The sequence below is a fragment of the Gymnogyps californianus genome, chromosome 19, assembly GCF_018139145.2.
Source record: "Gymnogyps californianus isolate 813 chromosome 19, ASM1813914v2, whole genome shotgun sequence".
Classification (NCBI taxonomy): domain Eukaryota; kingdom Metazoa; phylum Chordata; class Aves; order Accipitriformes; family Cathartidae; genus Gymnogyps; species Gymnogyps californianus.
In genome coordinates this window covers 8803388-8828034 of record NC_059489.1, presented here as the reverse complement: position 1 = coordinate 8828034, position 24647 = coordinate 8803388, and the positions used below count along the sequence as shown (strand labels likewise).

General features: G+C 54.9%; 1 protein-coding gene across 2 annotated transcripts in view; it reads right to left on the bottom strand.

The window, feature by feature from the left end:
- MGAT5B (alpha-1,6-mannosylglycoprotein 6-beta-N-acetylglucosaminyltransferase B) overlaps nt 1–23312 on the bottom strand; it is a 71586-nt gene extending 48274 nt beyond the window's left edge. For both annotated transcript variants that reach the window (XM_050908391.1, XM_050908390.1), the window contains exons 1-2: nt 23220–23312; nt 16428–16540 (exon numbers count right to left, since the gene is read on the bottom strand). In XM_050908391.1, the coding sequence (XP_050764348.1) occupies nt 16428–16540; nt 23220–23287 (181 nt within the window). In that variant the 5' untranslated portion in view covers nt 23288–23312. The remainder of the gene's footprint in view (nt 1–16427; nt 16541–23219) is intronic.
- Between the last annotated feature and the right edge of the window lie 1335 nt (nt 23313–24647).

Sequence of the window (24647 nt, the reverse complement as noted above, 5' to 3'; positions counted from 1 at the left end):
CACGTCTCCCCCCAGCCCTCTCCTGGCTCTTGGAGATGAAGTCAAAGCCCTTCCTCATCAACACCTCTCTTTTTCTGTTCTTGGTCTTTTGTTGTTGTTGTTGTTGTTGTTCCAGAAGCTTAAGGAGGATAACAAGAACGATTTGACATTTTTGGCAATGATTATTACATCTCTTGGAAAGTGTGTCTCATTAAAACCAGAAGAAAGGAGAAAAAGTGCTGAAGCGACTCTTTTAAAAATGCAAGAGCCAGGATTAATTTGTTAACCTGAAGCAGAGACCCAGACACCCGCCAAACGGCTGCTCGGCTGCCTGACAGCGCGTGCCAGCGATGGGGATTCGGAGGATGGAGGCGAGCCTGGCCGGTACCCCAGCTTCTCCCCTTAAGCCAGCGATGAAGATCCCCAAAAGACTTGCAAACAGCACTGCAGGCAGACAGGATAAACCCAAACCTGACTCGATAGCATGAAAACCCAGTAAAATAGTCCTGCAAGCCACTTTTTTTTTTTTAAAAAGCAAGCAAGCTGCTAATTACAAAGGAAAAATATTCTAATTACCCTTGATAATCAGCAATGATGGGAAACAAAACACAAGTAAAACTGCTCAACAGATTAATTGGAGTTTACCAAAGTATGACAGGTTTTTGACAGTTTTCCTGAGTGGCAGCCACTCTTTAAAGGCAATCACTGAACCTGACAGAGGTTTTCATAGCAGCACTAGGAAATAATGATTGCAATCAATCATATCTTACTGGATTTCATGAGACATGCTGGTAAACACAGCAGAGGGAGGAGAATTATTTATGGTGCTTCAGAAGAGCATACAGCTAAGTAATTGGATGAAATCAGGGAAAAAAAGAAAGCATCCCCTAAGGGTGATGTCTAGTGGAAGAAGAAATAGTTTCTCTGCGAAACCAGTGGAATAGTCAACAGCCAATATGCTCAAATTTGGATGGGTCGAAACCCTAGGGAATTCACTAACGATACCCTTGTCTTTAAAATACCTTCTTGGAGCGAATACATCCCTGGGCAGGCGTCCACCCCCTGCCATTACCTGCCACCGAAACCTCCGGGAACGGGAGCCAGGACGGACGCGCGGGTGAGTTTTGCTGCGTGTGCAGACCTGGATGCAAGGGTGACGTTCAATGCCAGATGCCTCGGGGCGACCGCGCAGGAGCGGAGAGCAGCTGAGAAAGCAGCATTTCACGGAGCATCTCCAGCATGGCCACGGCGCAGGGGACTCCCTGCCAGGCAGCCCAGTATGGGGTTGGCACCAGTGGAGATGATGTGAAGCGGCGCTGGCAAAGCCCAGGTTGTGCCCCGGGGGAAGGAGCAGATGGGAAGGAGTTTCCATGCTCAGGCATTGTGTTTTGGGATCCTGAGCATCCTCCCCATGCCGCCCCACCATTGCTCACACTGGGAGCCATCTCCACCCAGCACTTCACAAGCACGGAGGGAGCGTGCGGGATGTCACCCCATCACACAGGTTTGCGTGTGGCTCTGGGACACTTGGGCTGAGGTCTTCAAAAGGAGCTGAAACCCTTTGGGAGAAAAGATTGCGTTTTGGGGGCATGTTTCCTTTAGCTGCTTGGACTGATTCAAAGCTCCTTGTCCTGCGTAGCTGCTGGATCCAGATGACAGCTCCCTGCCCTTGGGTCACTCGGCCCCATCCTGCTCGGGGGGGTCTTACACTGCTCAGCACCGGCTTCGTGCCGAGGAGATGGGGAAAGAGAAACACGTAGGGGAAATGGTGTTCGAGCTGCACGCCAGCACTCAGCCCAACACATCCCTTGTGTTTTCCTCCTCGTGGGTGCAGGACCCCAGTGCCAACCCATGGGTGCAGAGGTGGCATCTTGCCTTGGTCACTTACAGGGAGCTTTTCCACCCAAAAAACCAGTGCAGTTTCAATGGGAGCAAAAGCCTCCCTAACCCGACAGCCACAAGAGCCCATCTCCTGGGGGGAGACCGAGGCACAGCCTTGACCCACATCGGTGTGAATGGCACTGAAACATCCCCCGACATTTAAAATGCAATTCCACAATATATCTCCACTGTTCATAACATGGCTGATTCGGTGTTGATTTTTTTCCCCCCTTCTCAGACGTAAGTCATATCCCTGCCTGGCTGTCTCGCAACAGCTGAACGCTCCAGTACAAGAAGGGAATTTGCTCAGAGATGGTAAGATATTACTTACGTCCATTGAAAATACCAGCTGAATTAATTTCAATCTGAAGCATCATTTGATTTGCTTTGTTTTTCTCCTTTAAAGGACAACTCCAGGCTACTTAAACCCCTCAAAAGGCCAAATAGCCAAGGGCTCCGGCTAACCCTGACACATAATCCATTACAATCACAGCCCAGAGACCCAGCACTAACTGGCAACAAGAAAGCCCAAGGCCAGGCTCAGGCTGGCAGCGATGGCCACCTCCCGTCTCCATCACTTCGGCACCCACCCTGGGGGAAGCTGCTCCAGGGATGGATGAGGTCCCACTGGGTGGCTGCACCCCTCGAGGGCACCTGCTCACCAGCATGGGCACCCAGCCAGTTGTCACCTCCAGCAAACCCACCCACATTTGCCATCAGACTGCTATGGATTTATTATTTTAAGTTCTACAGAGAAAATATGGACCTGCTTAGCCAGTGCCCCAACGCAGAGAGCCACACGACAGAGAGCTGCTGTCATGCCAGCAGCAGCAATTTGCACCTGGAGGACTCCACGGAGCAGCTTGGGGGCTGCCAGTGAAGCGGACGCTTCGGTACGGCTCCAGCTGCACCATCGATCTGCTGCTGAGCTGCTGGAAATGGCTGGCAACAAAGTGGCTCCCTGGTAATCAGCCAAATTAAGCAGCCTTAAGTCACTGGCTGGTAAAGTAGATTACATCCCACCTGCCTGTTATCATCTACCCCCTGGATTTATCCATCCCCTCGTCCACTGCTGTGCAATCAGCGGCAAACGTGCAGCCTTGGGGGTGTTTTCACTCCCTCTCACCGTATCCATGGGCAGGCAGAGCCCATCAGGCCCCGCTATGCCCTGCACAGCCGGCTCCGGCACCGCAGGGCTGGCAGCCCTGTGCCACAACCGAGCCAGGCAGGAGCCACCCCAGGGCTCTGCTAACACAACCGTGCGATAGCAGCAATCGCAACCCTGCCGCGGGCTCGAGAGACCCCCTCGGCTTTCCTACAGCCCCCCGCACGCCGGCAGCGCCTGGGGGCGAGACAAGGCAGCGGGAGGACCGATGTGCTGCAGAAGTTCCCCAGCTGAAATCGAGAACCGGCTGTGCCGTGGCATGCACATTGCCTGAAACAGCACCAGCAGATGGGAAGCAACCCCGTTCAGCCCCATAAATCACTCCTGCAAGCACCACGCCACCCCTACGGCCAGGCACCGCTCTGCCCACCCCACTCCCGGACAGCCGCATCCTTGGGCTCCGCTCTCCCGTGCTGCCAACGGCTTCATGAGCCGTACCTCCACCTTCCTTCTGTGGCCCCGTGCCCCAGCACGCTCCAGGTCCTCCCCCGGGAAGGTGATGCTCCGTGGGAGGCTGATGCTGCACTAGGTTTCACAGAGGAGGTTGGTTAGAGAGAGGCCACAGAGAGGTCCTGAGCAAACCTCAGCCTCCACCCAAGGTCCCTCCAGTCCTCCTCCAGCCTGCTGCTGCACAGAGCATGGTGGGGGGTGCCAGCCCGGTGTCCCCGTACCAACCCCGCTGGGTCTGGGGGTCTCGCTCCCTCCCTCGAGGCAGCCCTTGGGCTGCAGGACCCCCAGCTGAGCCTGCAGAAGGGGCTCCTGCTGCTTCTTCACCCCAACCAGCTCCCCCTGCCACCCCACCCAAAAGGAAACGCCTGTAAGAGCAGACTGCAGCTCTCTATCTCCACCCTAACACATGCTCACTCCCTATTTCCATATAAATAAGAAAAGGCAGGAAGCTGAGCAATACAAATAGACACATTCGCAGTCAGGAGCGTTTCATTACCGCAAGGGAGAGCGCAGGGCTGTTCCCCCCAACTTTTATTACTCCTTAGCCCCCAAACACACACCAGACACCTGATGTTCCCTGTGGGACATGGGGATGGTCCCACAAGTCCTGCCACAAGCCATCACTCTCCAGGCAAAATGAGCTCGGTCATCTCCTCCTCTCCCCAGCAGCCCCAGGAGATGGGCTGGGGGAGGCAGGTAGGTAGCTGGGGAAGAGGAGACTAATATGCACAACCCCAGCACAAGCTGCAATTCAGCTTTTATTTTATTTTTTTAACCTCATCTTTTTCCCCCCTTCTCATCCCCCTTTCACTTTTTTTTTTTTAAAAAGTACCAGCAGGGTATTTTTAGTTGCTCCTCTATTGCCAGCCAGCACTATTTTAAATCGCATTTTAAGCTGTTCTGCAGTGCTCCAAACACCTCACACTGAAGGCGAGGCTTTCAAACTACAAGATTAACATCGATTTTAAATTGCTTCCTAAAACACAAGGGCTGCAGCGCAGGGCTTGCTCAAGGGCAGTTGCCAGTAGCAAAGCCCAGGGAACACCAGGGCTCCCAGGGCACGGCTGGACCCCGTGCCAGGCTGGATGCTGTCGGCACCAGGGCAAAGCTGGACCCCGGTTTTGCAGCCGGGACCCCCAGCTCCAGGCGATGAGCAGCACACACCGGTCCCACAGCACAGGGGCAGCCCCAGAGTAGCTCCACAGACCCACGAGCCAGGGACCTCCCTCCATCACTAACCCTCGTTTCGGTTCTTGGTCTTTACGAGAGAGGCATCTCTCCAAGGGCATCAGCATTTAACTCAACTAGTTCTTCTCCTAATGGCCCCCGTTGCTGACCCGGGGAAAACTGTATTATCAGGAGGCAATGCCCCAAGGATTGCAGGAAATCAGCCCAAACCCCTCGGGCAGAGGAAGGATTTGACCCAGCATTTGCACGCCCCAGAACAGCCAGAGGAAGGCTTCAGGAGGCTCGGTACCACCATCGCTCCTCCGGCTCCGCACGTCCAGCGCTCGAGCCCACAGCCTTATGTACAGCTGCCCCAAAACGTTATGTTTCAGAAACAGCAGAACTCACTAATTTAACATTTCTAAAATGATTACCATTTCTCCTTCAGCCAAAAATACTGGCCAAACAGCGCTGGGCATCCTGCCACTCTGTTTCCAGGGGCGAATAAATCATCCTCTTCCTCCAAACCCATCAGCCTCTTCCGAGCCCAGCTGCCGGATCCTTCCAGCAGCAGCAGAGGGGGGCAGCAGCCCAAAGCAGAGCACGCAGGAGCCGGGGGGCATTGGCAGAGCCGCGGGATGAGCCTCGGCTAATCTCTGCCCGAGCTGAACCGAGCCCTGGTCTCTCATTTAGGCCAGAGAAACAAATAAAGCAGTGGGAAAAACCAGCTTTTACAGAGGCTGCTATGGTTCCCACTGTGCTACTTTTATTTTCTGAAGTACCTGCTGCCTCCCGGGCTCAGGATGAATTTTGATTTAGGAGTGAAAAGGGGTAATAAAAGCATAAAGAGCCATTAACATTCCTCCTGCCTGTGGTGGGGTGTTTGCTCATCACACGTTGATGGAAATGCCATTTGACTTCCTTATGAGCTATAGAAAATCAATTAATTGATTTAATCATTCCCTGGGAGTCGCTGCTTATGGAGATAACAGAGTGCCGGGGCCAGCGGGATGCTGCTCCTCCCTCCTCCGACACGGCGGCGGCAGGGAAGGGGCCAGCGCACATCACTGCACCAAGACCTTCATCTCTGCTCCACCAGTTTAAGACTCGTGAATTCACACTTCCATCTTCCAGTAAGTTTGGTGGCTTTTTTTTTTTTCCTTCTTTTTAAGCCTGCAGGCATCCAATTCTGAGCAGCAATTGTATCAAACGGGCACTTCTTCAGTAAGAGACGTGTTCCCAGGGTGGATTAAGCCTTAACCGCTACTACAGCAGCCCTTACACTTCTTACCCACCCCTCTGTGCCCTGCAAAGCACCAATCTGCATTTTACTCCCCAGCACATCCCCGCAGAAGCGGGCAGTAACCCCTGGTGTCGCGTGGAGCCCCCACGGATGCCTTTATTTTCCTTATTTTAACAGCACTCGTTTCCCTGCCTGCAATAGCAATTTAGTAAGAGCAGTAAAGTTTTACACTTCCACTTTAAACTCCCTTTCCAAGCGTGGGTTGGAGATGGGAGCACGGTACACGTTCACCAGCCCGACGGGGGATGCAGTGCTCCGGGCCTGAAGTGGGATGGCCCGTGGGGACACCAGAAGAAGCAGGCGTGGGACAGAACACATGCTTTTAATCAACCCCCACTTTCTCCACCCAGGCAAAGCAATGGTCTGCTCCAAAAAAACGCAGATTAAGGCAACCCCTGTGTTGCCCACGGGGGTGCAACCCCAGCACCAGCAGCAGCCTCTTGCCGCGGCACGGTGAAGCCAAGGGCACTCGTACCCCGGGGTGCTGCACAGGGTGCAGCTGACACCCACAGTCGCTCCCAGCAGTGCCCATCACCATCGCCAACAGCCATTCCTCAGCACAGAGCACCACTTTAACCCATAATTAAAGAAGCCTCCCCATACTCAACAGGAAGAGCAGAATAAGTTGTTACCGCTGCCACATGCAGCATTATCCACTTAAAAGAGCCCCTGGAGCAACCGAGCATCTGGCAGGAGCCGGCAGGGAGCGGGGCCGGGGGGGAGGCAGTGTTTGAGGCAGAAAGTCCTCACCCTGCATCTGGGCTCTGCCTGCTTTGGGGTCTCTATTAACCCCCTTCTCTCCACCAGTGCTTGGACAAGGAGGGAGTGAGAGAATGGTCCCAAGTGACGGGAGCTGCCAGAGCACAGGATCTCTGGGCCAGCTGGAGAGCCGGCCCCACCGCCCCAGCATTTTTCTAGGGGAGGAAAAATCAAAAGTCCGTCTTCCCCAGCACAGCTCCCCACCAAGGAGGTGCTCCCAGTACCACCCAGCTCAGCTTGGCACCGACCAGGCAACTTCCTACAGCATCAGCTGGCTGCTCCAGCCCCCGAGGCTGCTTGGAGCGGCTTTGGATGGGGTGGATGCAGCGAGGCTGGAAACGAGCCCCAGGCACTGAAGAGCTGCACTGCACACTCCTCCCCATGGGTCTCCCCCGGCTGGCACCCTTCCAGTGGCCCACAGCCTCCAGGAGACTCTAATCCAGCTCTGGATGCAGCAGTAGCAAAATTAAGCGTTGGAGAAGTGCAGGACCTGCATGTCCCAGCTGGTGCCAGGGAGGTGACACGCACCCGCTTACCCACACCCTCTCCACGGGGACCCGGGGAAACGCTCCGGCTAACGGCCCCACAGGCACTGCGGGAAGAGGGGATCAGAGAGCGGAACCTCCAGCTGCCTTTCGAGAGGGTTTTGCATAAGCAAATTCTGGATTCAGATCATGAGAACAGCCTCATCCTTCCGCCTGGACAAGCATCCCAGCCGCTGCCCGTGCCGCCCGGTGAGACACGCTCCAGCAGCGGATCCTGACAAGCTGCTTCCAAGCTGCTGCAGACAGTTATCCAGAGCTGCTCAGCAGACAACATCAAAACGTAACACAAGCAGCGCAGGAGAGGGTTATAACTCATTTGGAAGAAACTGGGAATAATTAGCGCTGAGTTTGCACAGCAGAGTCTGCCCAGCTCCCTCCCTCACTCCGCCCGTGCCTGCCCCCCCGTCACCATCATTTGGTTACATGAGTCTTTGTAACTGGTTCTCCTGTCGCCTTCACCATGCATTAAAGGCAGCAAGATAAATTTATAATTTGCATGACTTTTCGAAAGCAAAGGAAACACGAGCATCCCTGGAACGGCACATCTGTGCACCACGTCTCAAGGAGGCAGCAGCCCAAGCCCTCACTCCCGGGTGCTCTCTCCAGCAAGGTCAGGTAAGAAAAGGGATTGTCAAAGCCACAAAGCAACTTTTGGGTATTTTGCCCAACTCAAGCTCCTGTCAGAAGAACTATGTACTCTGCTGAGAAGAAATAACTGAGGAGCAGATTGGGATCTGTCACAAGTGGCAGCGACCCCAGGTTGCAAACGGGTCCAGAAATTACCTTTCCCAAGAGAGAGGGAACTGGGATGTGAGGATGAACACATCCATGTTTTGCTTTAAAGCTCCTTCGGGCTGAGCAGCATCTCACTGCAGCCAGGACCTCGCAGGCAGAGCCAAACCAAGCCGTCCCCTCCTCTGCTGTCCTCCCTCGCAATGAGGCGCACGCAGAGGGTATGCAGCGGGTCAGGGTCATGCACACAGACCTCCTCCTCCTCCTCCCCTCCCAGCACAGCTGACTGCAAGGGAGGACGACAGAGTTATTCAAGCTCACTCTGATCGTTAGCAAATCTGAGCTTGACCTTTCTGCATCTTCTGTGAGAACAAACGGCGATGGTACCTGGCCACGCTAACCCAGCTGGGATGCTGCTGGAGCAGAAGGAAAACCAGCAGAGACAGGAGCGGGAGCAAAGGACCCCTTTGAGGAGATCATGTAGGTTCTCACATTTCTGTTTGACCTCTTTGCTCCGCTCCTCAGGGAGCAATTCGAGGGATTGAAATAACATGAGATCCCATTGCTTCACAGTACTATGACTCTGGAACAGTGAAGATGCCCTACAAAACCCCGAGCAACCTTCAACATTACCTTCTGCAGCACAATTCCCACCCCTCCGCCCCCCTCCACCAACATCCCTGCTCTGGAGAGAAACAAAAGCCACAAACACCAAAGTATTCAGCTGTGCTGCACAGCCCTAAACAATCTCCCTCTCTCTCCTCTTCTGTGTTCATTGATGGAAGAAATTGCTTTAAACAGGTGAGACTCCAGGAACCGGAGCAAGCGACAGCCGCGGAGAGGCAGAGCACTCCAGTAGCTGGAACACAGGAAGGGTGCTGGGTTTGGGGAGAGGAGGGCAGGATTTCTGCCAGGTGATGTTAAACCCCATTTCCAGTGCCACATGCCTTGGCTGTTGTCTACTGGACCTCTCCCAAGAGTCCCATACCCCAACACAGCAAACCAGAGCCATTCTGACACCCCAGGAAAGCAGCGGTGCTCAGCTTCACCCACAGCCTGCATCCAGGACAAGATGCCCCAAGCCAGCAAGGCGTGCTTCCCCAGCAGGCTTTCTCCATAACTTTTCCACATTTGTTTTCTTTCCCTGCAACACGACAGTGAATGACAAAATCTCAGAGGCTTTTGCAGCAGAAGCTGTTCTCTGGCCACCTGCACTTCTGCTGTGCCACAGACCAAGGCAAGTCCCCGCAGGTGCTGGTGCACTGCCCGCCTCCAGACAGATTCCAGGTCAAGGCAGTTACCATTGCCCAGCTGCAGAAAGTCCCAGTGGCGCAGGACTGGGAAACCCCCTGCCCCAGTCCACAAGCTGTTTAATATCCCATCAGGGTCCATATAGAATCATAGAATCGTTTAGGTTGGAAAAGACCTTTAAGATCATCGAGTCCAACCGTTAGCCTAGCACTGCCAAGTCCACCACTAAACCATGTCCCTAAGCACCACATCTGCACGTCTTTTAAATACCTCCAGGGATGGGGACTCCACCACTTCCCTGGGCAGCCTGTTCCAATGCTTGACAACCTTTCAGTGAAGAATTTTTCCTGATATCCAATCTAAACCTCCCCTGGTGCAACTTGAGGCCATCTCCTCTCATCCTATCGCTTGTTACTTGGGAGAAGAGACCGACCCCCACCTCGCTACAGCCTCCTTTCAGGTAGTTGTAGAGAGCGATGGGGTCTCCCCTCAGCCTCCTTTTCTCCAGGCTAAACAACCCCAGTTCCCTCAGCCGCTCCTCACAAGACTTGTGCTCCAGACCCCTCACCAGCTTCGTTGCCCTTCTTTGGACACGCTCCAGCACCTCAAGGTCTTTCTTGTAGTGAGGGGCTGTGCTGGTTTTGGCTGGGATGGAGTTCATTTTCTTCACAGTAGCTAGTATGGGGCTGTGTTTTGGATTTGTGCTGGGAACAGTGTTGATAACCCAGGGATGTTTTCGTTACTGCTGAGCAGTGCTCACACAGAGTCAAGGCCTTTGCTGCCTCTCAGCCCACCCCACCAGCGAGGAGGCTGGGGGGCACGAGAAGTTGGGGGGGGACACAGCCGGGACAGCTGACCCCAACTGCCCAAAGGGATATTCCATACCACAGGGCATCATGCCCAGCATATAAAGCTGGGGGAAGAAGGAGGAAGGGGGGGACGTTCGGAGCGATGGCGTTTGTCTTCCCAAGTCACCGTTATGCGTGATGGAGCCCGGCTTTCCTGGGGATGGCTGAACGCCTGCCTGCTGATGGGAAGTGCTGAATGAATTCCTTGTGTTGCTTTGCTTGCGTGCACGACTTTTGCTTTACCGATTAAACTGTCTTTATCTCAACCCACGAGTTTTCTCACTTTTACTCTTCTGATTCTCTCCCCCGTTCCACCAGGGGGGAGTGAGCGAGCGGCTGCGTGGGGCTTGGTTGTCAGCTGGGGTTAAACCATGACAGGGGCCCAAAACCGAACACAGTATTCGAGGTGCGGCCTCACTGGTGCCAAGTACAGGGGGACGATCACTTCCCTAGTCCTGCTGGCCACACTATTTCTGATACAAGCCAGGATGCCATTGGCCTTCTTGGCCACCTGGGCACACTGCCGGCTCATATTCAGCCGGCTGTTGACCAACACCCCCAGGTCCTTTTCCACCGGGCAGCTTTCCAGCCACTCTTCCCCAAGCCTGTAGCGTTGCATGGGGTTGTTGTGACCCAAGTGCAGGAGCCAGCACTGAGCCTTGTTGAACCTTACACAATTGCCCTCAGCCCATTGATCCAGCCTGTCCAGATCCCTCTGCAGAGCCTTCCTACCCTCAAGCAGATCAACACTCCCGCCCCTGCAGCCCCAAGGAGATCAGACCCCAAAACACATCTCAGCAACCTAGGACAAGGTGCATCAGCCTTGCAGAGGATGTGCTTCACCCCTGCTCACTTGCATTTTCCAGCTTGCGCTCTAAAATCAGCTCTCCTCCACTCTTGTCCTTCCTTCACCCCCTGTCCCCATTGATCCTGTTTCCAAAGCGGTTGAGGAAACACAACGCAGGAGCCCAACTGTGGTCACCAACAGGAAACCAGCTGGAGATGCTGCTGGGAGCTCATTTTGGGGCGGAAAAAGGCAGGTGTTGAGCTCTCAAGCTGAGCACCAATCCAGGCAGGAAACACTTGAAAACGGGTTGAAAAGACAGTTATGGGAACAGTAAACACACAATTCCAGTGCTCAGCAAACCACCACTTCCCAAAGGCATCGAGATTCAAGGACCTCAGCACGAGAACTGCTGTTGCAGCACGCAGACCCCAAGCACCGAGATATCTGTATCTCTATGAACCACTCAAAGCACTTGTATCAAAGTACCACCAAGGTCAGCTGAAATTAAATCAGAGCCCTCTTGCAAGAATCAGCAGCCCACAGCGAGGGCAGAGCTCAGCTCCAGCCATTTCGGGACATCAGGACCTGTCCTACACGTCCCCTGGGCCTGCAGCAAATTCCTCCAGCACCTCATACCCTCCCACAGAGGAATCAACAGGAGAAATCAGAAGTCTTTCCATCTCTTGAACTAGCTACAGGAGTTGCAGACAATATTCCAGCCACATCTAATCATGTTTTAACACTTAATAACCTATTTTCCTCTGCTAATCTCCTGCAGCAGCAAGCTCCACCAGCAGGATGTAGATCACCGCTGAAACCAGACTGGGGCACAGCCGCGGGCAGAGGGACCGCTGCCAAATCCCTCCCCAGCCGCACCATAAGCGCCACAATTAAAGATTTTGGTGCTTTTTCGGGATCAGCCCCCTGCCCCAAGACAGCTTGACTCCAGCAGTAAAACAAAACCAAAAGAAAGACGCTTGGGGAAAAAAAACCCTAAACATTTTAAATGCTAAAGAGGAGGAGAGAAGAGGGCACAGAAAACTCAGTCTCTCAAGTCTAGAGCCCTTCCCAAAGCATCTCCCACATTCAAAATTTATAGACTTGTCTGTTCTCTTTTTTTATCTAGATCTTTGTTTGTAGAACAAATTCTCTCGGTGGCCGTTTCAAAACAAAGGAACCTTTGTCTGTGTTTACTTGACAGCAGCGGATTAGGATAAAATAACTTGCATTTCAGAAGGTTTTTTTATTTATTGTTAAGACGCAAAGCCTCTGCTGCATCGAATCACCAAGCAGCGAATCCGTCTGAGGAATGATTTCTGGCACACACCCCGAGAAACTTGGCTTTTGGAGAGAGCCTCTGAGAAGGGGATTCACATATAAAAATAAAATTAAAAATGGGATTAACTTTTGGACTGTGACATTATCCATTTCTCCTTTTCATGCTCCTGTCTCACATCTATCTTCATTTTGGTTTTGATCGGCTGCTCGCACAGTTCAGAAGCCAAGAAAGCTCTGGGCAAGTCTGGGGCATTTTCATAAGCTTCCCCTTGGATTGCAATATCTGAGGTTCAGTGCTGGGCTGGTCAGGACACCCAGGGAGAAACAGGAGCAGCCCCAGCCTAGACTGGACCACGAACCGCGAGCTTTACCACTGATCCACAACCCAACAGGATTTCTCTGATGCAAATGATTGTTAAGTGCTCGGGTGCTGGGCTTGACCCCCCGGCTCTCTGCAGCCACCCCAACCCTGCAGGCATTTAAGCGCACGGGCAGCTTCACTTGCACAGCATCGCTGCTGAGCCTGGCAGGACACGTGGAAACAAGGACCAGAGCAAACAGCCACAAAAGCCAGGATCACCCCCGGGAAGGACCACAGGAGCGGACACTCGCTAGCCACAAGCGTACCCGACTAAATACACCAGCTATGCTGGTAAAGCAGCCCACACCCAGAGCGTATGGGGAGAGGATGCTGCCAGCTTGCAATGCAAAATTAATCAGTTAATGAATAATGCTCAAAAGGGCCTATTAAACCCAACGCTTTGATGAGCCCATGTGGAGAGGAGAGGAGCAGCAGGGACCAGGCTCCTTCCCCAGGCAGGATCACCAGTGCACTCCAGAGGGTTTCACACCGGGATCCCAGTCCCAGGAGATATTCAAGCCTGGGCTTCGACACATGGCAGACCTGAGGCCACGCACGAGTAACTCCTCCAAAGCCAATGGCCCTGAACCTGTCCAGGTTTGTGTGAATACTGGCCCAATTCCCACCATTACTCACATCAAGAGCTAATCAGAACAGCAAAATTAACGTGCTCCTTTGAGCTCATCTTCAGACCAGCATTGTGCGCTTAACAGCAATGATAACAACCAGCAATATTTCTTGGGATTCCTTGGGATCCATAACACATGTTAATTAAATGCCAGTTTGTTATTCAAACAGACCTACTGAGACTTCACAGCACTAATAAGAAGCATATCCATTTCTGTTCCCATCAACCCGCACCAACTTCAATGTGCATTCAGTGCTCCTCCATGTGAGCTCAGCATCACCCCAGCCGGGAGGGACCTCTGGAGTCCCGTCCCCGACCTTCTGCTCCAAGCAGAGCAGACCTGGGGGTCAGACCGAGCTGCCCACAGCCTCACGTCAGCCAGATGTGTTTCAAAAGTCTCCAAGGATGGAGTTTCCCCACCTCGCCAGCTTCCCGGAGGCTTTGACTCCCCATTTCCCAGTGGCACCGGTGAGGTTGCCCAGCGTGCATCGTCCCTCCTGCCTTTTTCCATGCATGCAATAGTTGGTTTTTCCAGCCATCAGAGCCTCCCCCAACAGCCACAACCTTTTAAAGGTGATAGAGAGGGCTCTGCAGTGACATTGGGTGGCTCCTGTCCAGCTCCAGTCTTGTACATGCCCTGAGGTCTCGGTCCTGCTCTGCTTTCAGGGTTTCTCATCCTGCGTAGCTGTGTGCAGGGAGCCCTGCTGAGAACAGCTACATCACCATGCGAGACGGCCAGTCCCTATGGACCTGTACCACAGGAAAGGCTGAACCCCAACAGCCTCAACCCAGTGTCAAAGAGCTAGAAGATGCCTCTCATGTTGTGCCTGCCAAGTCCCAGGGACAAAGAATATAACCCTCTTCCAAAACAGCATCCTTCCTCCAGAAACAGGAGAGAGGATGCTTTGTGTTTCAAAATGGTGTGCGAGACCATGAACGAACCAAATCTTCCCCAACAAGAAACACAATAATAGCCAAATTGGCAGCAATTCATCTGGAAGCAATACTTTGTTTGGCAAATCCATCCAATAAAGAAAAAAAAAAATGGTTTTACATTGAATTTCTGAGCTTTCTAGCAAAGCAGGGCTTGCCTTAGCCAGTTACAGACCTAAGAGACCAAAAGCGTGAGAAATTAGAGGACCTAGGTCGTAAATCTTTTTTCTTCTTTAAATGAGACCAACCAGCCACTACCAGAAGCAACATCCAGACCCACACAGCCTCGGAGCAAAGCAGTGGGCAGCTCTCCCGGCCGGCAAGGCAGGTGCTCGCAGCACACCCCTTCGCAGAGCTAAGGGGGCCCACCACGACCGGGAGCTCAGATGCAGGAAGGTGAACCCATTTACAGACCTTGATTTAATCACCTAAAGCAGTAAGCATGGAGGACTCAGAGGCGCGAGAGCCTGAAAAAGGAGGTTTCTTTCGATCCAGCTCCAGGACTGCGCTGACATTGTGCCCCGTAAACAAGAGACACGCAAGGATGGGAAGCAGTGGGCTCACAGATTTGGGTTAAATTGATGACAAGAATAAGGATGGGGAAAGCTATTCCACTCCAAGGCATCCAGAAAGGGGATAAAGCAGCTGAATAATTGTCTTTTTGCTATCGTTTCAACACAACTTTAGAGACCCCTTTGGGGTGGGACCAGGGGCTTCTGCAGGTTTCTGGAAACCTTTGCTGCTGTTTGCAGCACGACCTGTGCCACCTCTCAGCTCGGCTGGTCGCACAATTAATGAGTCCCTCTTTGCCTTTCTTCTAGCTCTCCGCAACCTCCCAGGGGACGCTGGGGCTCTCCTGAGACAGAGGGCAGCTGTAACAAGTGACACCTTTTATTCCGAACTCGGGAATCTTTTCAGGACCCGTCTCCTCAAAAGCCACGTTTGGAGAAGGCGGTGGTCCAGGGGCTTCTGCCCACTCTCCTTGCGTGCCGCTTCTCATCCCGAGAAGGAAGAAATCCCCCGTAACCAGGCTTCACTCACCAGCTGTCCTGGGAGCTGCGCTTGGCACGGGGACAGGGACATTTACACAGCACCCACCCTCCTCGCAGGGGCAGGTACCTCGACCATGGTAAAACATGCAGAAAATACTGAAAGGCACTGATCCTGCAACCTGCTCCGGCTCAGGCTGAGGTCAGCCAGGCAAACACCAGTCCCTTGGAGAAGGGGCTTAATGGAGCTGGTGATGGGAACAATTAGGGGAGCACACGGGGAGAAACGCCAGCCACCGTGTGCTCCATCCACGGGGGAGAAAACAAAGCCAGCTGCCGCAGGCTGCACATTAATCTCTCCGAAAGTCAACTAAGCAGTTTACAAACACCATCCGACTTCTGGAAACCAGCACTTTAGTCCTCTCCTTCTGTAGGAAAGCAACTAGCACTTCTTCCAGCACTGCAAGGAAAGGATTTAATGCCCAGAAATCACATTCCAGGCGAGGCTGGGGAGCTCAAATCCCTCCACACCTTTGGTACAAAGGAGAAGACCACAGTGGCCTGACCAAGCCTATCTCACCCTGCTCACCAGAGTTCAAGCTGTGCATTTCCCTCTGTGCAATTTAGTCGTGCTGTTCCAGGCTGGGACCGCAGAGGAAAAGTTAGAGCGAAGCTCGATTCAGTGCAGCAGCATCCTCCCAGAGCAAGGGCAGGACATGACCCTCCCACCACAGAAGCCGTCTCCTGAGCTGACTGCACATCTCGCCAAAAAAGGTGTTTTAAAAAAATGTAACAGAAAGCACATTTGCTAAAAATCAGAATATTTCTCTTCTACATTTCAGTACCTCCAGGAAACCACAAAGGCCTTTTATTTCCCCATCCCTAAGGAACAATTTCCAGTCCCTGCAGACCAAAACTGCCCAAAACCACTGAGCCCTCCAAGCACCCGAGCCAAATCCTCGGCACGTCAGACCGGTTGCAGCCCATGCAACCCACACCACCGCCAGCAGCTGAAGGTCTAATCCTGTCAGCCCCAGTCACCGGTGTTTTCCCACCCCTCTGCTGCGAGCCAGGGTCAGCATCCACACTCCAGCACACACACGTCCCCACTGTGCCTGTACACCTCTGGATGTGAACATAGCCCGGATTTAGCCACACGGCTGCAAAGTGCCCCATGCCACAGCAAGAAGGGTCAACGGGACCCTGAGCCATCCTAGACGTCCCTGAAACGGGTCAGGAGGGAGCCTTGGGAATGGAGGCATCCGAGCACCATCCTCCCTGCATCCCTGGTGCTCATCAGCTCAGCTGGACCATGCGCGTGCGGGTCATTGAGCATCACGTGGGATAGGACAGGCACGGAGCCGCGCTTACCTTCGGTCCGGATGGTGAAGGGCGAGTCCCCCAGGCGCTTGGCTGAGAACTGCCCTCCCAGCGACGTCATTAGGAAGCACAGGGTGAAAAATCCAATGCCCAGCACGAATATCCTGCGGGAGGGAAAGCAGAGCTGCAGCGAGGTGTGACGAGGAACCGGCTCGCTCCTGGGACAGCCCCAACACCCTTCGCCCCCTCTGCACAGCAGCAGGAGCCGCTTTGGTTTGGGGTGCCTGGAAGAGGCAGCTGGGACAATCCCTGCCTCCTTCCCAACTGCTCCATCCCTGTGGCTCACACTATCCAGCCCAGACAAGGAACGTCTCTGCAGCTCCAACCCCGTGAGAGCACACCAGTACCTCACCCCAACTACGGCCAGACCCACACGTGCCTCATCAAGAGCCCCAAGATGCTTCTGCCCAAACCCTGGCATTGAGCACGTGGGTTTTGCCTGAGAACACTCTCCGAAATCCCTGCAGCCTGCTCCAACGGGCAGGCCTCGACAGGGAGCGGAGGACTTGCACCTTAGGTGGGAAAGCTGAGCCAGACCATGACTGCCCTTGCGATGCTCCCCTAGATGCAGCCCAATAACCCAGACTGCAGGAACTGCTACAAAAAACAATATCCATTTCCTCCTGGGAGACTCCAGAGAAAAGAGAGACCTTGTACCTTCCCTTCCTCCCAAAGGATCTTAAAAAAAAAAAAAAAAACCACTTTTTTTTTTAAAAAAAGGTCTTTTGTTCCCCCTGTAACTAGGCCACCAGTATTTGCCATTGTGTCCGGCATCGCCTGCGCAGCGCAGGCAGCCCTGTGCACAGCAGGACGAGGAGGGACCCGAGCTGGCGGCACACACGGTGGCCTGGGACCATCCCATCACCGCTTTGTTCATCCGGGCTGGCAGGAAAGCGGCTCCCACAGGGACGCGCCGGGCAGGATGCCGACCCGCACGTCGCTCCCAGCCGAGCTCATGGTCACCTGCAGCTGCAACAGAGGCAGGAGCTCTCAGCGCTGCTCCTATTCAGGCCAAATTCAGGTCGGTAACTTTTTTAGGGGGTGAAAAGGCTGAAGGCAGGAGGTCTGTGCAAGCAGGAGGGTTATTGTGCACCAGGGAGCAGAAAGCCAAGCCTTCCCGTCTCCCCGGCGTGCAAGCAGAGCACGCTGCACCGAGGGACGGATGCCTGGCCTCTTTCCACCGCTCAGAGATGCTGCTGCCGCCTCCGAGTCTCCGTGGAGGTGCAGCATCCTCCAACAGACACACGGGAAAAGCCCCGGCAGAGCCGCTGCCAGGTGCCGTGTACGACAGCTCCCAGAGCCGCAGCCGTACCAGGGATCTCAGCCAGCCAAAGCCAAGGAAAATTTCAAGGAGGAGAAGGAGAAAAGACAACTGCCAGCCAGCCTTGTGAAACAACGGGTTTGTCTTCAAATAGCTAAATCCTATGTGGGATAGGGAGCTGAGCAAGCCCTTAGGGGTGCCCACTGGCATTTCTGCCTCTCAGCATCCCCAAGCCAAAGGGAAGCAAACCACCGAGGACAGGAACCAGGAAATCCCCTTTACAAGTTCACAGCATTATCCGCAGGGCTCAGGAGCTGCACACAGAAACACAGCACAGCCACCCAACACCGAAACCAGGCTTTTCCAGAGAAAGGCTTGCAAAGGAACACCACAGCCCCCCACCTAATCATTATTGTGTAGGTAAAAGGCAGAGGATTAGGAGCCAGCCGTTAAGTCTGGGCTACAATGCACCAGCATTACAATTATCTGTTGCTGGAAAGGGCTGGCAAATAAAGTAACTTGCTTCAAAGCACTTGTTAGCTACAGGAGATGTTGTGGAGAGCTGAAGTACAGCGTCAAGCAGCTCAAGAAGAACTGGGCTTCCCCAGGGAGATCTATGGAAGAGCTCTCAGGGCAGGTCCCTATTGTCCCAGCACGGCACAGCCAGGCTTGCCCTGCCTGGAGAGGCTCCTGGGCAAGACACGGCACCTTCACGGGACCCCACAAGCTCCCTACCTCCATCCCACCAGCTCCGACACTGTTCTCACACAGCCAAAGCACACCTGAGCCCCAGACCCAGGGCAGCTTTGCTCTCAGCATCAGGCAGCCCAAGAGCAAAGGGTTTCCTCTGCCTGCTCCGAGGAGGATCAGCCCTGCCCACCGCAGACAGACACCTAACCCCCGTCCATCCCCCCCCACTCCCACGGATCAGCCCCATCCCCAGCTGGGTCCCAGCAGATCAGGGTCACCTGGCCATGGGCTCTGGCCAAGCAGCACCCTGCAGCTCCCGATCCCCTTCTCACCTCCCACCTCATCGAGAGAAAAAGCAACACCCTGGGCTCGTTAGCATTAACAAGCTCTGCCAGCACACACTCAACACCAGCACAAACGGCTCACTAAGCCTTTTGGAGACCCACAGCCAGGCGCCGGGAGAGCTGACCCGCCTGGGAGAGGGGATGCTCAAGCGCATCAGTAAAACTGCCTGACATCCCTGTGCTGGCACTCTGGGAGTGAAGCAGCTCAAGTCCCTTTTATTTCTGAATAAGCTTTACCCTGGGGGGTGGAGAGCAGTTTAAACAAGCTATAAAAAGCATCGTACACTTCGCTAATCCAGACTCGCATCCCTAAAGGCCTGGCTATGGGCACGGCTGGTGTCCCCTACAAGCAGCTGCCGGCGGAGCACAGCCATCCCCTTCCCCAGCAGACGCCGCTGAACCATCGAGCTGCGGCATCTGCATGCAGAGATGACTATGGACCTCAGCCCCTCTCCCAAAGCAGACCTCGGAGAAGGGTTTCCAAAGAGCCGTGGTCCAGCTCCGGCAGGGAGGTGATTGCGGAGGCGGCAGAGCATCCCTGATGCTGCAAAGCAAAATGGTGTCCCATAAATTGCTTGGAGAGAGGGTGATTCAGGGACATTAGTCCGTTCCCATTATTACACCCTGTGCCCAGCCACACAGCGCAGCACTGGGTCTGGAAGAGGCTCTCGGGAACACGACGGAGGGGATCGCAGCACCCAGCTTGGCCTTGGAGGGCTGAATTTGTCCTTAGAGCAGGATGGGGGGAACACTGTCTGCCGTGGCACCTCCCTGGCAGGAGAGGACAACAGGACAGTGGAGAAGGCACAAGCTGACCTCCTGTCAAAGCCCAGCCATGCCCCGCGACCAAGGGTCCTCCTTGGGAGCACATCATGGTACAAAACCCACCCGAAGGCCCCATCCTGCTGCGACCTGCCCCCTTCCCCAAGGGGCATTTTAACGAAGCATCACCTGATTAAATAATCAGATCTGATCCGGCTCTTCATTCTCACCCCTCCTATTGACAATATCTTCATCATTATGCAAAACCTTGTTTACGCATTTCAATCTTCATAATTATACTCTGGCAAGGAGTGATGGTTAAACACCGAGAAGAAAGGAAAAGACGAAGGAAGGAAAGGAAAAGACGAAGGAAGGAAAGGAAAAGACGAGAAGGAAAGGAAAAGACACAAAGGTGATCTGTGCTCTAGCATCTCATTAGGAGACAAAATCTTTTTCATTTTGACTGGATTACAGAGAGAGTAGGAGAGACGCAGGATGCTTTTTCCCTAAAAAAAGAAGGATCAGAGCCTAACTGGAATTGATGTGCTTAGGAGAGAAGCAGATCCAGCCCAGCAGCAGTGCTCCAGAGAGCCCAGAGGTTGCAGGGATGGGCTCTCAGCCTGAGGACCCCATCTCTTTTATTTTGTGCTGATCTTCTCCAGGTGAATAAAAATGCTTCACCCAGCCTTAACTGAGCGGAAACTCCTTATGCAGAAAACAAATACCATGAAGTAGGTAAAACATACCAGACCCCAGATCTTCCAAATTGCTCATCAAACGCACTGGGTCCTCTGCCCCCAAATCAAGTCTAACTCACTGAAGACTGTAGAGCTCCAATGACCAAGTAACATCTACTCTGCGTGCTGGCTTTGCCTGTCATCCCACATCACGTTTAATTCATCGCCCGGGCACGGTTCTGGTGCCAAGTCCCTCTCCACATCCTCCCCAAACTGAAATGTTCACAGTTCTGGGTTCTGGCTTGGTGCCCAAAAGAGAGGGAAGCCAAATTCTCCAAGTCTTTAGTGAAAATTGGAAGTGATGCCCCAGTCATTGCAGATTTTGGCCCATGGAACTGAAAGCTGGATGTGGCCAGGAGGGTCTGAGTGATGAGTTGGGAGGCGATGGGAGGAGGAAGGCCAGCGCACCCAGCAGGACGGGGCTGTGACACTGGGACTGTCTGTCCACGGTGCTGCATCACCCAGCTGGGACCCACAGGGAGAATATTATGCAAGTGCACGGGGAAACCAAGGGCTACAGAGACAGGTAACATCTTTTATTAGACAAGATTTCAACACTCAAGTCTCTCGAGCCCAAAAGCTGAGCTACAATTTCTAACAGCAGCAGCAGTCAGGCTAATAAAAGATGCTCCCTCTCCCGCAAACGTTGTTTTGCTCAGAGCCCGACACCATCACGGCGCTGTCAAAATGATGCTCAGCCATGGGAATTGTCCTCCACGAAGGCGACCAGAGTGAATTCCCTTACTGGCCAATGTTACAGACACACAGAAAGCCTGGCTTTGGTTTCCAGCTGGCAAACTTGCCTGAACTCCCCATGTTCTGCAAAACCAAGAGCTGGGCGAGCTAGACCAGGACTCCACGGTGAATTCTTGCCCGAATCTGGCACTGTCACAAATGAAACGCCCTTTGCCGCTGAGATGAAGTCAGAGCCATCCTTGGACATTTCTACAAATGGTTTCTACGCTGATTTGCTCTCTCTCCCCTTCCCATTTGCTGCAGGCGCTTTCATAGCTCAGGGCTTTGCATTGCTTTGCTAAGCATGTCTGGAGCGTGGTTAATGAAATGTTTTGGTGCAAAGGGTCAGGTTTCCTGCTTGCTGTTTGCTGACGGCACCGCTGCCAGGAGTCTACACCAGGCAGGGGATCGCACCATGGGCTTCCCTAGCGCAGCGAGGCTTTGCCCAGCCAGCAACGAGCACCCGATTTACAGGACCCATCCTGATTGCCAGTATCTTCTCCTGCTCCTGTAGGTCATCCCTGATTCACATCATCTGAGAATGTGGGGTGCTGATGTTAGGGGAGCAGTGCTGATTTGCACCGGGTTATGGCTAGAGTGGGGCAGTGCCAACGCCTGCCCACGCTGGGCTGGGAGCAAGGTGACACAGGACCGTGATGTGGAGGGGTCACGCTCAGCATGACACCAACATGGAGGAGGCGCAGAGCTGGACACTGCGGGACAGCTAGGAGAGGGTCTTGGGAATTTCTCCTCTTACACAGGGAAAGCCTGACTGGTTAACAACAGGGTAACCCCACTGGTTCCAATGGCACCCGTACTGGTCTGCACTGGTTTGAGAGCAGAAGCCAGCCCAGGGCACACAGACAGGACGGTGCAGGTGCTCCGCTCTGCTACGGACACCAGAGACCCTCCAGCCTGGTGCTCTCCTGCCATCACAAACCCCTCGGCCACACACATCCTCATCTCCAATGGGACTTTGTGGTCACCCTGCAACTCACTCCCTGTGCTCCCCCATCCTGATCCCAGGTCACTGCTGAAGATGGGCTTCCCCTGCCCCAGGGGTGATGCCCAGGGCACAGGGGAGAGGGATGCTCAGGCCAGTCACTTCCTCACTACGAACTTCAAACCCACTTAAGAAAGCAAATAGCCAAGCAACGAGCGTACCCCTGGGGTGCGTGTGTCCTTCCCACCTCTCTCACAGTCATTCCCCACCCCACGCTCAAAGCAAGCCCAAGCCATGGGGACCCTCATGCCCCTCTCTGCCACCGCTTTCCAACATCCCCTTGGCCAAGTTCCCCAGCCCCAGGGCACTGCCGCGGGATGCAGCAGCAGGAATCCCTCCAGGCAAGCAGTGCAGAGCCAGGCAACTCCAAGGGAGAGGCAGACAACATCTCCAAACCTGAGTGCAAGCGAGCAATGCAAGCACAGCCCCGTCCTCCCTCCCAGCTCCGGGCGGTAGCGTGGGCTAAGCAAAAAGGCAGCCAGCAGATCCCTCCAGTGATCCGAGGTGATCCCCGGCCCCCAAACACAGCAGGGAGTGCTGGCAACTGCCGGGCTGGGCTCACTCCACCCTGTGCTTCGCCCTCTGGCACTTTTCCCTTCCGTGGGTTTTTGGTCCCTCTCCCCACAGAAAAACCAAGCAATTACCGGCATCTCCCATGTGTCTCAAGCCTGGGAGCAACCAAAGCGCATCTCCGGTGAAATAAGGAAGCTGGAGAGCAAGGACTGGAGAGGGGAAGCAAATGCATGGAGGCAAAAATGGGGAGAGTTACACCAAGGGGGAAAAAGCAATAGATGGGCACGGGTGTGCTGGAGCTGGAGGGTTTCAGGCTTGGATATCAACCCCAGCCGCGCTGCTAGTTCAGGGTGGGTTTCAAAATCCCCATCAGCACCAGCAGATTTAAACCCGAGGAACCAATTCCCCCCGAGTACCAACATCTCTGAGAAAGGTATTAAAAAAGACAGCAGCAAACAGCCCTGTAATTAACCCCCAAAAGATACCGGCGTGAGGAGTGAATTAGGAGCCGCCAGACAGCGAGCGCTGCAGGACCAGCACGCTGACCTGCGGGCAAACTTGCCTGGATCCTTGACATCCTAATCTGGGCTCAATCCCCCCACCACCACCACCACCCCCCCCCACGGAGAGCCGCAGCCTCTCCACGCAAAATGTGCTCCGACAACCGCTTCCCACCCGGCAGGGGCCGAGCAAGGCGGGGGAGAGCCGGGAGGAGGGACAAGAAAATAACAACTTTACCTAAAGGGTCTCAAGGTGACGAGGCATCTTCTGACCATGATCTTCCCATCCGCGTTGACTGTGATCATCGTTCAAAGTTGCGGGGGGGAGCGGGGAGGGGGCGACCCCCGCACCCCCCCCCCCCCACCACCACCACCCCCCACCGAAGCAGCGAGCGGGGGCTCAGCGGGCGGAGCGCGGGGCTCCGCGGGGAGGCATGGCGGGGCGCGGAGCGGGGCGCGGAGCGGGGCGCGGAGCCACCTCCCCGCCCGCCCTAGCCCTACCCGCTGCTGGCCGAGCCCATTGCCGGGCCGCTCCGCTCCGCTCCGCGCAAACCCTGTGCGGGGCACCGCGCCCTGCCCTGCCCTGCCCCGCTCCGCGCTCCTCCGCGCAGCCCCGCGGAGCCAGCTCCGCCCCGCACCGCCCCGCGGAGGCTGCGCCGGCAGCGGCGTGCCATCTAGCGGTAGCCCGGCTCTGGAGCGGGGGTGCCCGGGGCGGCGGGGGGGGCTATTCCTGGGGGCGGGGGGGGGGGGTGCCTTGCAGAGGGCGGCTGCTCCCAAGGCGGGGGGGAGAAGCATTTTGGGGGGGAAGGCGGGCGAGAGCCGCTGCATCCCGGGGCAGGTGACAGCCCCCGGCGTGGTGACTTCGGGAGCCGGGGGTGGCCCTTGTTGGGAAAAGGGGGGGAGTCAAACCAGAAACGCCACGGTGCAGTCCCCGCGGGTGGTGTTTGCTTTTGGGGGCTGCGAGGAGCCGGATAAGCCCCGCTTCTGGGGAAAAAGGGGGTCTGGGGTCTGGCTCTGACAGCACCGGCCTGCGGCTTTGCTCCCCCATCACCCTGTTTTCTTTCAGAGGGGGGGGTCAGAGTCACGGCCCACAACGTGGCTTCCCAATGTCCCGGGGCACCCCTGGGTGCTGCCGAAAGGACCAGGGTGGAATGGAGGGGCTGGGGCAGGGAAGCGTCCTTGGGAAGACAAAGAAGGGGCCATGAGAGCTGAGGCAGGAGAAGCAGCTGCTGAGCTCAGCAGAGGTGTTCCCGGCTCACGTGTGAAAGGTGACAGGCACAAAAAGCCTCCCAAAGCTTGGGACTTAAAGGAGCCAAATGTGCACAGAGCCTGGAGGCACCCAGTTTCCAGCCCCCGACTCGAGGGCACCCAGCCGGCACAGCTGCACCCCACTAGCAGTGAAGGAAGGGATGCATCGCCCCGTGGGGTGAGCCCAAAATCACAGAGAGCTGGAAGGAGACCGTTGTCCTCGGTGTGCACGTTTGGCCAGGCTCCAGGACATGGCCAGGCTCCGGGACATGACCGGGCTGTTGTCGGGGGGGACTGTCGTGCAAACAGGGCCCACTCGTGCCATGCTGGCCCCGTGGCTGGCCATCCCTCTCTGCACTTGACACCACCATGGGCACCTTAAAGCATAGGGTGACATTGGGGGAAAGCTGCCCCTTTG